At 41.8% G+C, this 15,358-nt stretch overlaps 1 protein-coding gene across 1 annotated transcript in view; it reads right to left on the bottom strand.

Annotated features, from left to right (window-relative positions):
• Window positions 1-15,097, bottom strand: part of LOC126354658 (WD repeat-containing protein 54-like) — a 58,233-nt gene extending 43,136 nt beyond the window's left edge. The window contains exons 1-2 of the mRNA XM_050004433.1: window positions 14,641-15,097; window positions 13,824-14,004 (exon numbers count right to left, since the gene is read on the bottom strand). Coding sequence (XP_049860390.1) covers window positions 13,824-14,004; window positions 14,641-14,868 — 409 coding nt within the window. The 5' untranslated portion in view covers window positions 14,869-15,097. The remainder of the gene's footprint in view (window positions 1-13,823; window positions 14,005-14,640) is intronic.
• Window positions 15,098-15,358: the final 261 nt, after the last annotated feature.

Genomic DNA, 15,358 nt, shown 5'->3' with positions numbered 1-15,358 from the left:
GTATGGGGTGGCGGGAGGAAGGGCATCTGGCCAACCCTTAATCTTAACCTTGCCAAATCTGATCCTAACCTAGCTGACCCTGTGAAACGGCGGAACAAGGCACCAGAGAAAGAAGAAGAAGACGTCCCTTACCTAGTACGCCACAAAGCCCTTGACAATAAACCTCTCAATAAACTCATGACATAGATATTCTCTTTTATGGAGACTTTAAAGTACATGTTAAGCAAACAGGTTTTGCTACTAAGTACCACAGGGCTTCAGCTGTTTGGAGCCTTATTTTAAGAGAAGAATTGTTTTCTGAACACCAGGCATAATGGCCACTTATCAGCTGGTTACAACAGTCAGGCACAGCAGAGCCAGAAGGAAGTCAATGAAATGGATGCTTATGAAAGTGCGCTGGCTGTATCATCAAGAAAGATAGTACAAATGTGTGATCAGATGGTCAACTAACTCCACTTGTCATTGCCACATCTATTCTAGTGTCTATGTGCCACCTATAAAGGTAATGTGAGATTATATTAAAATATCTGTGTTGTGACTGGATAGATGACACCAAAATTACATTATTTGTCGTTTTACATATAAAGAAAGTTATGTAAAAGAATTTTTCATCTAACATATAAAGCAAATTATTTACAACAAAACAAGGACATATAAAACAAATAAAAAACAATAGTAAGAAAGATTTTAAGGTAAAGTACAAGCTACCTTATTACTACTGTTAGCATTTATGGCTATGAGATACATACTTTATGTGAAGCAAAAATATTCCATCAAAATCATCACCACTGCCAGTCAGAATCAAGGAGGCTGCCACCAAGTGGTATATAAAGACTTATGTGCCACAAATGTACTTCTTTTATTTGTGAGCTGATATTGCCTTTCCTTGTTTCAATTGGCTAAGATGAAATTCATTACAACACACTACAATAATTTACAGAGAGAGCTAGATAAAGGTTTTCCTTTGCCCTTTTTTACAGGGGTCACCATTAAGTTTTTAGATATGATCACTAGAAAGCTGGTTCAATACTGAAATTGACAGCAGTGAGATTTTTGGAGTAAATTTAAGCGTATAACAAAAGAATAGGCAAATGGTTAACGGAGATGGTGTCCTTATCATAGTACAGAAGAAATTCAGATCTGCCAAGATAGAAATTGAAGCTGCATGTGAGATTGTTTGGACAAGACTCAATGCCAGGGATCATTGGATCTTTCTATTGGCTATTGACCCCCCCCCCCTCCCCCTACCACCCACCCATCCTAAGACTCATCACCTGATGTAACCAAAACCTTCAGAGAAAACCTCAGTTCACTTGTATGTAAGTTCCCCAATCATAAGGTAATTGTCAGTGGAGACTTTACTCATCTAAAAATTAATTGGGAAAATTACAGTTTCATTAGTTATGGGCATGATAAGACATTTTACTAAATGCCTTCTCTGAAAACTACTTAGAACAGGTAGTTAGGAGCCCCACTCATGATGGAAATATATTAGATCCAATGGCAACAAACAGACTTGATCTCTTTGAGGATGTCCACATCGAAACTGGTATTAGTGACCAGGTGCAGTAGCAGCAACAATGATTGCCAAAGTACAACTAAACCAAGCAGAAAGATCTATATGTTCAGCAAGCTAGATAGAAAATCAGTAGTGTCACATCTCAATCAGCAACTTTACAGCAACTCTGGCTTAACTTTAAAAGACTAACTTACCATGCACTAGATAGATATGTGCCCATTAGAATAGTTCATAATGGGAGGGAACCACCATAGTGTACAGTCACTGTAAAGAAATTGCTAAGGAAACGGAGATTTTTGCATAATAGGTGCAGAACAAAGTATGGGACTAACGAAATCAAACATTGGAAAATCCAGGATGGAATGTAACAACCCCAGAGAAAGAAAGTTGCTACTCACCATATAGCGGAGATGCTGAGTCGCGATAGGCACAATAAAAAGATTCACACAATTGAAACTTTCGGCCATTAAGGCCTTTGTCAGCAGCAGACACTCTCTCTCTCTCTCTCTCTCTCTCTCTCTCTCTCTCTCTCTCTCTCTTTCACACACACATAAACGCAACTTGCACACATATCAGCAGTCTCAGAGAGCTGAGACCACACTGCGAACAGCAACACCAGTGAATGATGGGAGTGGCGACTGGGTGGGGGTAAGGAGGAGGCTGGGGTTGGGAGGGGGAGGGATGGTATGGTGGGTGTAGCGGACAGTCAAGTGTTGCAGTTTAGATGGAGGGCAGGAGAGAAGGTGCCAAGGGGGGAGGGGGTAAGTAGCGGAAAGGAGAGAAAATAAAAGACTGAGTGTGGCGGTGAAATTACAGCTGTGTAGTGCTGGAATGGGAACAGGGAGGGAGGTGGATGGGTGAGGACAGTGGCTAATGAAGGTTGAGGCCAGGACGGTTATGATGAGAGGCAATCGAAACCCTGGCGGAGAATGTAATTCAGTTGCTCCAGTCCCGGATGGAACTGAGCAACGAGAGGAATACTCCTCTGTGGCTGGACTGTGGGACTTCGGGAGGTGGTGGGAGGCTGGAAAGATAAGGCACCACCTCCAAAAGTCCCACAGTCCAGCCACAGAGGAACATTCCCCTTGTAAGTTACTACCATCTGGGACTGGAGCGACAGAATTACATTCTCTGCCAGGGTTTTGATTACCTCTCGTCATGCCCTGAAATGAGAAATGTCCTGCCCACTATCCTTCCCACCCCTCCTACCATGGTATTCCACCGTCCACCGAACCTACACAATATACTTGTCCATCCTTACACAACTCCTGCTCCCAATCCCTTACCTCATGGCTCATACCCCTGTAATAGACCTAGATGCAAGACCTGTCCCATACATCATCCTACCACCACCTATTCCAATCCGGTCACTAAAATCACCTATTCCACCAAAGGCGTGGCTACCTGTGAAACCAGTCATGTGACTTACAAGCTAAGCTGCAACCTCTGCACTGCATTCTATGTAGGCATGACAACCAACAAGCTGTCTGTCCGCATGAACGGCCACTGACAAACTGTGCCCAAGAAACAAGTGGACCAGCCTGTTGCTGAACACGCTGCCAAACATGATATCCCTCATCTTAATGACTGCTTCACAGCCTGTGCCATATGGATCCTTCCCAACAACACCAGCTTTTCTGAATTGCGCAGGTGGGAACTTTCCCTGCAATACATCCTACATTCCCGTAACCCTCCTGGCCTCAACCTTCGTTAGTCACTGTCCTCACCCATCCATTCCCCTCCTTGTTCCCATTCCAGCACTACACAGCTGTAATTTCACAGCCACACCCAGTCTTTTATTTTCTCTCCTCTCCTCTACTTACCCCCTCCCCCCTCCGCACCTTCTCTCCTGCCCTCCGTCTAAACTGCAACACTTGCCTGTCCGCCACTCCCACCATACTATCCCTCCCCCACCCCGCCCCAGTCTCCCCCTTACCCCCACCCAGTCGCCACTCCCATCATGCACTGGTGTTGCTGTTCGCAGTGTGGTCTCAGCTCTCTGAGACTGCAGATGTGTGTGCAAGTTGCCTTTATGTGTTTGTGTGTGTGTGTGTGTGTGTGTGTGTGTGTGTGTGTGTGTGTGCGTGTGTGTGTCTACTGCTGACAAAGGCCTTAATGGCCGTAAGCTTTAATTGTGTGAATCTTTTTATTGTGCCTATCGAGCATCTCTGCTATATGGGACTAATGAGAAAGAGATATTGAATGAACAGCATTTGGCTGTCAAAAGAGCAATGCATGATGCCTTCAAGGACTACAGTAGTAGAATATTGTCAAGTGATCTTTCTCAGAACCCAAAGAAATTCTGGTCATATGTAAAGGCTGTTAGTGGTACCAAAGTTAGTGTCCTGTGCCTAGCAAATGAAACAGGAATTGAAATTCAGGGTAGTAGAGCAAAAGCTGAAAAACTTAACTGTGTTTTCAAGTGTTCCTTTACAAAGGAAAACACAGGAGAATTGCTCCAATTTAATCCTCATTCCACTGAAAAGATGAAAGAAGTAAGTATTAGTGTCAGTGGTGTTGAGAAACAGCTGAAACAATAAAAACTGAACAAGGCTCTAGCCCCTAATGGAATCCCTGTAAGATTCTATACTGAATTTGCAGTTGAGTTAGCCCCTCTTCTAACTATAATCAACCATAGATCTCTCGAACAAAAAAACCATGCCCAGTTCTTGGAAAAAGGTGTAGGTCACACCTCTCCACAAGACGGAGAGTAGAAGTGATCCACAAAATTACCACTCAATATCCTTGGCATTGATTTGTTGTAGAATCTTAGAACACATTCTGAGCTCAAACATATTGAGGTATCTTGAATGGAATACCTTCCTCAATGTCAACCAGCATGGATTTTGAAAATATCAACTGTGTGAAACCCAACTCGCACTTTTCTCATGACATACTGAAAGCTTTGGATTGAGGCAACCAGGCAGAAGTAGTCTTTCTTGATTTCCAAAAAGCATTTGATTCAGTACCGCAACTATGCCGCCTACTGCCAAAAGTATGATCATGAGGGGTATCAAGTAAAATTCGTGACTCAACTGAGGACTTTTTGATAGGGAGGACACAGCATGTTACCTTGGATGGAGAGTCATCATCAGATGTAGAAGTAACTTTGTAGGTGCCCCAAGGAAGTGTGCTGGGACCCTTGTTGTTCATATTGTACATTAACGGCCTTGCAGACAATATTAATAGTAAAATCAGGCTTTTTGCAGATGATATAGTTATCTATAATGAAGTACTACCTGAAAGACGTTGCATAAATATTTGATCAGATGTTAAGATTTCAACACGGTGCAGAGATTAGCAACTTGCTCTAAATGCTCAGAAATGTAAAATTTTGCACTTCATGAAAAGAAACAGAGTATCCTATGAATATAATATCAATGAGTAACTTTTGGAATTGGCCTACTCATATAAATACCTGGGTGTAACACTTTGTAGAGATATGAAATGGAATGATCACATAGATTCAGTCATAGGTAGGCTTTGGTTTATAGGTAGAATAATGGGGAACTGCAATAAATATACAACAACAATTGCTTACAATTCACTTTTATGACCAGTTATAGAATACATCTCAGGTGTGTGGGACCCATACCAGATAGGTCTAACAGGGGATATTGAACATATATGGAGAAGGGCAGCACAAATGGTCACTGGCTTGCTTAATTTGTGGGAGAGTGCCACAGACATACTTGTTGTTGTTGTCTTCAGTCCTGAGACTGGTTTGATGCAGCTCTCCATGCTACTCTATCCTGTGCAAGCTGCTTCATCTCCCAGTACCTACTGCAACCTACATCCTTCTGAATCTGCTTAGTGTACTCATCTCTCGGTCTCCCTCTACGATTTTTACCCTCCACGCTGCCCTCCAATGCTAAATTTGTGATCCCTTGATGCCTCAAAACATGTCCTATCAACCGATCCCTTCTTCTAGTCAAGTTGTGCCACAAACTTCTCTTCTCCCCAATCCTATTCAATACCTCCTCATTAGTTACGTGCTCTATCCACCTTATCTTCAGTATTCTTCTGTAGCACCACATTTCGAAAGCTTCTATTCTCTTCTTGTCCAAACTAGTTATCGTCCATGTTTCACTTCCATACATGGCTACACTCCAAACAAATACTTTCAGAAACGACTTCCTGATACATAAATCTATATTCGATGTTAACAAATTTCTCTTCTTCAGAAACGCTTTCCTTGCCATTGCCAGTCTACATTTTATATCCTCTCTACTTCGACCATCATCAGTTATTTTACTTCCTAAATAGCAAAACTCCTTTACTACTTTAAGTGTCTCATTTCCCAGTCTAATTCCCTCTGCATCACCCGATTTAATTTGACTACATTCCATTATCCTCGTTTTGCTTTTGTTAATGTTCATCTTATATCCTCCTTTCAAGACACTGTCCATTCCGTTCAACTGCTCTTCCAAGTCCTTTGCCGTCTCTGACAGAATTACAATGTCATCTGCGAACCTCAAAGTTTTTACTTCGTCTCCATGAATTTTAATACCTACTCCAAATTTTTCTTTTGTTTCCTTTACTGCTTGCTCAATATACAGATTGAATAACATCGGGGAGAGGCTACAACCCTGTCTCACTCCTTTCCCAACTACTCCTTCCCTTTCATGCCCCTCGACTCTTATGACTGCCATCTGGTTTCTGTACAAATTATAAATAGCCTTTCGCTCTCTGTATTTTACCCCTGCCACCTTTAGAATTTGAAAAAGAGTATTCCAGTCAACATTGTCAAAAGCTTTCTCTAAGTCTACAAATGCTAGAAACGTAGGTTTGCCTTTTCTTAATCTTTCTTCTAAGATAAGTCGTAAGGTCAGTATTGCCTCACGTGTTCCAACATTTCGACGGAATCCAAACTGATCCTCCCCGAGGTCTGCATCTACCAGTTTTTCCATTCGTCTGTAAAGAATTCGCGTTAGTATTTTGCAGCCGTGGCTTATTAAACTGATAGTTCGGTAATTTTCACATCTGTCAGCACCTGCTTTCTTTGGGATTGGAATTATTATATTCTTCTTGAAGTCTGAGGGTATTTCGCCTGTCTCATACATCTTGCTCACCAGCTGGTAGAGTTTTGTCAGGACTGGTTGTCCCAAGGCCGTCAGTAGTTCTAATGGAATGTTGTCTACTCCGGGGGCCTTGTTTCGACTCAGGTCTTTCAGTGCTCTGTCAAACTCTTCACGCAGTATCGTATCTCCCATTTCGTCTTCGTCTACATCCTCTTCCATTTCCATAATATTGTCCTCAAGTACATCGCCCTTGTATAAACCTTCTATATACTCCTTCCACCTTTCTGCCTTCCCTTCTTTGCTTAGAACTGGGCTGCCATCTGAGCTCTTGATATTCATACATGTGGTTCTCCTTTCTCCAAAGGTCTCTTTAATTTTCCTGTAGGCAGTATCTATCTTACCCCTAGTGAGATAAGCTTCTACATCCTTACATTTGTCCTCTAGCCATCCCTGTTTAGCCATTTTGCACTTCCTGTCGATCTCATTTTTGAGACGTTTGTATTCCTTTTTGCCTGCTTCATTTACTGCATTTTTATATTTTCTCCTTTCATCAATTAAATTCAATGTTTCTTCTGTTACCCAAGGATTTCTAGCAGCCCTCGTCTTTGTACCTACTTTATCCTCTGCTGCCTTCACTACTACATCCCTCAGAGCTACCCATTCTTCTTCTACTGTATTTCTTTCCCCTATTCCTGTCAATTGTTCCCTTATGCTCTCCCTGAAACTCTGTACAACCTCTGGTTCTTTCAGTTTATCCAGGTCCCATCTCCTTAATTTCCCACTTTTTTGCAGTTTCTTCAGTTTTAATCTACAGGTCATAACCAATAGATTGTGGTCAGAGTCCACATCTGCCCCTGGAAATGTCTTACAACTTAAAACCTGGTTCCTAAATCTCTGTCTTACCATTATATAATCTATCTGATACCTTTTAGTATCTCCAGGGTTCTTCCACGTATACAACCTTCTTTCATGATTCTTAAACCAAGTGTTAGCTATGATTAAGTTGTGCTCTGTGCAAAATTCTACTAGGCGGCTTCCTCTTTCATTTCTTAGCCCCAATCCATATTCACCTACTATGTTTCCTTCTCTCCCTTTCCCTACACTCGAATTCCAGTCACCCATTACTATTAAATTTTCGTCTCCCTTCACTATCTGAATAATTTCTTTTATTTCATCGTACATTTCTTCAATTTCTTCATCATCTGCAGAGCTAGTTGGCATATAAACTTGTACTACTGTAGTAGGTGTGGGCTTCGTATCTATCTTGGCCACAATAATGCGTTCACTATGCTGTTTGTAGTAGCTTACCCGCATTCCTATTTTCCTATTCATTATTAAACCTACTCCTGCATTACCCCTATTTGATTTTGTGTTTATAACCCTGTAGTCACCTGACCAGAAGTCTTGTTCCTCCTGCCACCGAACTTCACTAATTCCCACTATATCTAACTTTAACCTATCCATTTCCCTTTTTAAATTTTCTAACCTACCTGCCCGATTAAGGGATCTGACATTCCACGCTCCGATCCGTAGAACGCCAGTTTTCTTTCTCCTGATAACGACATCCTCCTGAGTAGTCCCTGCCCGGAGATCCGAATGGGGGACTATTTTACCTCCGGAATATTTTACGCAAGAGGATGCCATCATCATTTAATCATACAGTAAAGCTGCATGTCCTCGGGAAAAATTACGGCTGTAGTTTCCCCTTGCTTTCAGCCGTTCGCAGTACCAGCACAGCAAGGCCGTTTTGGTTAATGTTGCAAGGCCAGATCAGTCAATCATCCAGACTGTTGCCCCTGCAACTACTGAAAAGGCTGCTGCCCCTCTTCAGGAACCACACGTTTGTCTGGCCTCTCAACAGATACCCCTCCGTTGTGGTTGCACCTACGGTACGGCCATCTGTATCGCTGAGGCACGCAAGCCTCCCCACCAACGGCAAGGTCCACGGTTCATGGGGGGAGGACAGACATACTTAAGGAACGGAAATAGAAGGCTCTTTAAGACAGACGTACACTATCCTGAGATAGCCTATTAACAAAGTTTCAGAAACTGGCTCCAAATCTTTACTCTAGGAATATACTATAACCCCCTATGTATCACTCACATAGGGATTGTGAAGATAAGAGCACACACAGAGGCATTCAAACAATCATTCTTCCTGCAGCCCATATGTGAATGGAACAGGAAGAAACTACTATAAACTGTAACTGGTACAATGGGATGTACCCTCTGACACGCATCTCATTGTGGTTTGCACAATATAGATGTACATGTAGAGGGTGATACTGGGATATGACATTACTGTTGTTTTTGAATGTGTCACTTTTTATTGTTTAAAATAATGGCAGCTCAGGAATGCATCAAGTAGTTTCTTTACGGTTACTGTTTACACAAATGTGTTATGAAAAAGTGGAAATTTCATGTTAGGTTTCTCACTGAGTGCTTTTCCATGGTTTTTGGTGAAGGCCTAGCTCAACAACAATGCACTCTTCTGGCAATCAATCAACTTCAGGAAAGACTGTTTAGAACTGGTTTGCAGAATTTCATCACAGTTAGGCTCCTGTCAGATATGAACTTCACCAAGGTCAACCAGAATTAGTTGTTATTCCAAAAACAACATTGATGCTGTGTGCAACATGATTGAAGAGGATCATCGTGGGACTTAACATGAAATGAGAGGCATGATAGATTTCATAAAATTTGACCAAAGCTTAAAAATAGGTAAGTGTCAACTTGTTTAGGCATAAGCTCAAAAAAATTTGACCAAAGTTATGCAAAATCCCTACACAACATTTTAAGAGGAAATGAAACATGCATATATTTATATGAGCTGGTTTCCAAGCACAAACCAACTGCCTGGTCATTCCAAAAATCTGAATCAAAATAACACTCAATAAAATGATTACTTGCTTTTTTGTAAGACGAGACATCACAACCACTGCTTTACACAGGTGAAGAACAGTTAATGCTGAATGATACACAAAAGTGCAGGTGACCCCTGTACATAAGAGGGGTAAAAGCACAGGCCTGCAAAATTAAAAATATCCTTAACAATAGCAAGCTGGAGAATTCTTGAGCATATTATAAGTAATAAATTTCCTTGACACAGAAAAGCTAATATAAATAAATCAACACAGATTTAGAAATCATCACTGAAGCAAAATTAATCTTGCCCTTTTCTCATGTGATATCCTGCAGACTGTGGAGGGAGAGTAACCAAGAGACTTCATATCCCTAGATCTACATACACACTTCACATGCCACCACAGGGTGCATGGCGGTGAGGGTACCTTGCTCCACTGCTAGTCCTTTCCTTTTCTGTTCCGCTTTCAAAGAAAGTGAGAGAAAAGCAACTATCTATATGTCTGTATAAGGCTCAAAATTTAACTTATCTTATCTTTGTGGTCCTTATGCAAAAAGTACATTGACGGCAGTAGAATCATTCTGCAGTCAGTTTCAAATATTAGTTCTCTAAATTTTCTCATTAGTGTTCTATGAAATGAACATCGTCTTCTCTCTAGGTATTCTCATTTGAATCCATGAAGCATCTCTGTAACACTCACATGATCATCCAATCTACTGATAACAAACGCAGCATAGTCTTCTGAATTGCTTCAATGTATTCTTTTAATCTGACCAGATGCAGGTTCCAAACACTCAAGAGTACTCAAGAATGGGCCGCACAAGTGTTCCACATGCAGTCTTTGACCATTTGCCTTCCCTACTACTGTACTACTGTTATTATGTGCTTATTCCATGTCACATCATTTTGCTAGATATTCAAATGACATGACTGTGCAAGAAGCACACTACTGAACTGTATTGAAAGCTGTGGGATTGTTTTACTACACATCTACACTCCTGGAAATTGAAATAAGAACACCGTGAATTCATTGTCCCAGGAAGGGGAAACTTTATTGACACATTCCTGGGGTCAGATACATCACATCATCACACTGACAGAACCACAGGCACATAGACACAGGCAACAGAGCATGCACAATGTCGGCACTAGTACAGTGTATATCCACCTTTCGCAGCAATGCAGGCTGCTATTCTCCCACAGAGACGATTGTAGAGATGCTGGATGTAGTCCTGTGGAACGGCTTGCCATGCCATTTCCACCTGGCGCCTCAGTTGGACCAGCGTTCGTGCTGGACGTGCAGACCGCTTGAGACGACGCTTCATCCAGTCCCAAACATGCTCAATGGGGGACAGATCCGGAGATCTTGCTGGCCAGAGTAGTTGACTTACACCTTCTAGAGCACGTTGGTTGGCACGGGATACATGCGGACATGCATTGACCTGTTGGAACAGCAAGTTCCCTTGCCGGTCTAGGAATGGTAGAACGATGGGTTCGATGACGGTTTGGATGTACCGTGCACTATTCAGTGTCCCCTCGACGATCACCAGAGGTGTACGGCCAGTGTAGGAGATCGCTCCCCACACTATGATGCCGGGTGTTGGCCCTGTGTGCCTCGGTCGTATGCAGTCCTGATTGTGGCGCTCACCTGCACGGCGCCAAACATGCGTACGACCATCATTGGCACCAAGGCAGAAGCGACTCTCATCGCTGAAGACGACACGTCTTCATTCATCCCTCCATTCACGCCTGTCGCGACACCACTGGAGGCGGGCTGCACGATGTTGGGGCGTGAGCGGAAGACGGCCTAACGGTGTGCGGGACCGTAGCCCAGCTTCATGGAGACGGTTGCGAATGGTCCTCGCCAATACCCCAGGAGCAACAGTGTCCCTAATTTGCTGGGAAGTGGCGGTGCAGTTCCCTTCGGCACTGCGTATGATCCTATGGTTTTGGCGTGCATCCGTGCGTCGCTGCGGTCCGGTCCCAGGTCGACGGGCACGTGCACCTTCCGCCGACCACTGGCGACAACATCGATGTACTGTGGAGACCTCACGCCCCACGTGTTGAGCAATTCGGCGGTACGTCCACCCGGCGTCCTGCATGCCCACTATACGCCCTCGCTCAAAGTCCGTCAACTGCACATACGGTTCACGTCCACGCAGTCGCGGCATGCTACCAGTGTTAAAGACTGCGATGGAGCTCCGTATGCCACGGCAAACTGGCTGACACTGACGACGGCGGTGCACAAATGCTGCGGAGCTAGCGCCATTCGACGGCCAACACCGCGGTTCCTGGTGTGTCTGCTGTGTCGTGCGTGTGATCATTGCTTGTACAGCCCTCTCGCAGTGTCCGGAGCAAGTATGGTGGGTCTGACACACCGGTGTCAATGTGTTCTTTTTTCCATTTCCAGGAGTGTACATTAACTTATATTTTTCTACATTCACCACATCAACTAGAAATTTTGTCTATATCATCTTTTACCCTCCTGCAGTCATTCCATGGCAGAACTCTGTCTGGCATATCAATTATGTATATAGAAAATAAGAGCGGTCCGATCACACTTCCCTGGTCTCTGATGGATACTCGCTGTCGAGGGCAATGAACTTGGTTCTAGTATTTAAGAAGTCTTCAAGACATTCTCATTTCTGGGAACCTAGTCACTGTGTTAAATGCTTCTGAGAAATCTGGGAATATGGAATTTGCCTGTCACCCTTCTTCCACAGTTTGCAGTATATCATGAGAAAATAGCAAGCTGAGTTTCGCATGAGTGGTGCTTTCTAAATTTGTGCTGATTTGTGGACATAAGTGTTTCCATTGCAAGCAAATTTATTATATTTGAACTGAGAATATGTTCAAGAATTCTCTATAAAGAGTATTGTGTAAATAGAACTGGTGCCACTCGTTCTCTAGTAATGCTCGATTTGATACGAGTAGGTTCATGAGTGTTACAGAAAGAAGCTGCCGAATTCTTACAAAACCGTGTTTTTGAGGAACTGACATCAGAGTGGAAAAAATGCTTGCAAATTTACTTTGAACGAACGCAAAATTGAATAAAACTCAAAGGCAAAGATTATGAGAAAAAAAGGATTTGTACCAAAAAAATTCTCCATTCATTGTTTTTGTAAAAACTCAAAGTGGGGGCCCATGCGATTTAATTTAGGTGATGGGGCATCTCAACCCAAGGAAAAAAACATTTTAAGTAATAGCACTCAAACTTGCTAACAATCATTGTCATAGTTCATATGAGTAATACTCCAAAGACTATGTGTGAAAGACCTCACAGAAATTCACTACGTGGCTTCTCAAACACAGATAGAATGATAGTCACTTTCTTTTAGGTTGCAGGAGATAACATAGTTAACCTGTTGCTGCCACAAATAGCTATGCATGTGGCTTTCCTATCAAAACAAAGCTACAAAGGCGTCTTTTTCAGGCTTCAAATGGTCTATGATACTACTACCAACCACCTACGATGCTACTAGGGGCAACACAAAACTGGGGATTCCTGGGATGTGTTCCATTCTTTATGTGGTTCTTTACTTGTCCAGTGCTCAGAGTAGAATTATGAACTCTGGTGAAAAGCTTTAGTTTAAATGGACTCTGAACCATAATGCAATTCAGCAGTTTTCACAAATAATTTTTAACAAATAGATGGCGGAGGTGAAGTAAGTCATAGATGACAAGCAACACCTTCTCTAACTGGTTGGCACTCACTGAGTCCAATTAAGCTGTAGAGTCTATAGTGCTAGTGATAGTTTGTGGTTAAAACTGTGTATAGATACATTTCTGCAAATTGTTCATCTTTTGTTAAAGAATATTTTGACTCATTCCTCATGTCTAAGGCTTCTCTTTCTAGATGGGTTCCATGGAACATGATGAATAAGTGTGAATACACGACAGTTTTGTGAAATTATACTTTTAGTAACATTATTTTTACATACACTCCCTGCCACATATACTACAGAAAAAGCTCATAGAATGCATTGCTGCATATGATATGTAAAATTACGATCCATCAGATATTTCTCATTTGTGTAGACTTTCATATGATGATACATGTTTTTAATATGAATTTCCAGTGTGTCACCTATTTGGCTCGGTATGTGCTCTTTTATTTATCGACTGCAGTATTTTTTATAGAACTTGACTCAAAATTAAGAGTGATCAATGAAGACACCTAAAAATCAATTGGAAAGCAAAAGGATAGGGCTACATACTGTCACACTGTATGATGGTTCACAACTAGATATAACTTTAATGGCATGTTTAAAAGCATAGCTGAAATATATTATCTGAAGACAGATCTTAGTGGCAATGTAACTATAATGATTCACTCTTACACACTGCATACATCTATCAAACTTCAAGAGACACAACTCATGAGTCAATCGATGTTTATATCTTCTGGGCTTGTACTTACCAACACAGAGCAACTGGTCACCTATCAATGCAATGCCCCTTGCAAAAGTTCCTGGAGACCTTGGGCCATCGCAGCATGGATGAGTAAATTTGAAGATCTGACCTTCTTGGTCATAAACGTTGATTCCTAAGTTCGATGTTACCAACAGATGGTACCGGTTGCCAAAGAATGCCCATTTCACCTGTTACACAAATATTGCAGTATATATTTATTTTACACACACACACACACACACACACACACACACACACACACACACACACACGCACGCACGCACGCACACACACACACAATTGTATGCTAATGAATTATATTCATGTGCAAGACTGTCAATCAGGGCCAGTACCATTGTAGTTTTTATACATAGAGTACGAGTAAAGGAAAGAAATTATGTCATCAGTAATATTTTGTGTCTGATTATATCCGTTGTGTTACACTCGGTGAGTTTGACTTGACGTGTGACAGTATTGTTCAATGTGGAGAAGTATAGGACCCAACATACTGCTATTGTTTTATTATGCGGTATTTACTGTTATTTTTAATGGAAGAAACCTAACTGCAGTCCACATGAGAGAATCATTTAATTTTTCTGTAATGTGTGACTGCTAACCAGAATCCAAATAAAAATACGTAACGCAAAAGTGTTATACTTCGGTGCCTCAGTAAGTCTACAAGCAAGGGTAAATTCTTTGCAATTTCATCATCAGTTTTTTATATATTATTAAAAAACGCCAAAGCGTAGTTATTCATTCACGTACTACAATATGCAATTCTATAGCAATAACTGGTGTACATAGTAATGATTGTCCGTACTTACTTCTGTTACATAAGCGGTGATATGTTTTGGTTTTGTGCCCATTTCTATACATGGCAAATATTTTGGCCTTACGTTCGGTCCATGAGCTATCAGGATATTTATGTATCCGCCGTGAATAACGGCAAATGTTCGTAATGTTTCGTCCTCTATTGGATAATGCACTTTCAAGTTCCCGTAAATTAAGGAAGCTGACGTTACAAGCGTAACTTCAGAATCTTTTTCGTACATTGTGTTTCTGTTTCACGCAAACCAGTCTCATAGGTAGACCAGTTTTTCTTTATAGGCCACTTAAGCGAACCGTTACTTTTTAACACGTTAAACGTCGTGTTCTTGTTCTCACAGAAGCGAATTCTCTCAGGATACCGGTACGATACATTTTGCACGGACGGAACAGCGACAATCGTAGTTAAGAATCATGCGTTTCAGCTCATGGATTGTTTCCGTTGGGTAACTATAGCAACGGAAACCAGTGGAGCAACGCGCCATCTAATTCGTCAATACGTAAAGCGCGGAATTTTTGCTGTCATAACAAGTATCCTATGTTGCTCGTGCGTTAATTGCAGAGTGCTATGTGTTGTAATAATGTCTTTCCCAAGCATTTTGAATCTGACTGAATAAATGTATATCATTCTTTTTTAGAGCAGCACCAAGCAAAATGAGTTATTGCTAAGGTGTAAACATTGATGACAGTGCAGATTTTTGTAAATTATAGATTAGG

Source organism: Schistocerca gregaria, chromosome 3 (genome assembly GCF_023897955.1).
Source record: "Schistocerca gregaria isolate iqSchGreg1 chromosome 3, iqSchGreg1.2, whole genome shotgun sequence".
Lineage (NCBI taxonomy): Eukaryota > Metazoa > Arthropoda > Insecta > Orthoptera > Acrididae > Schistocerca > Schistocerca gregaria.
Note: the sequence above shows the minus strand (reverse complement) of the source record. Positions and strands in the feature narration are given on the sequence as shown.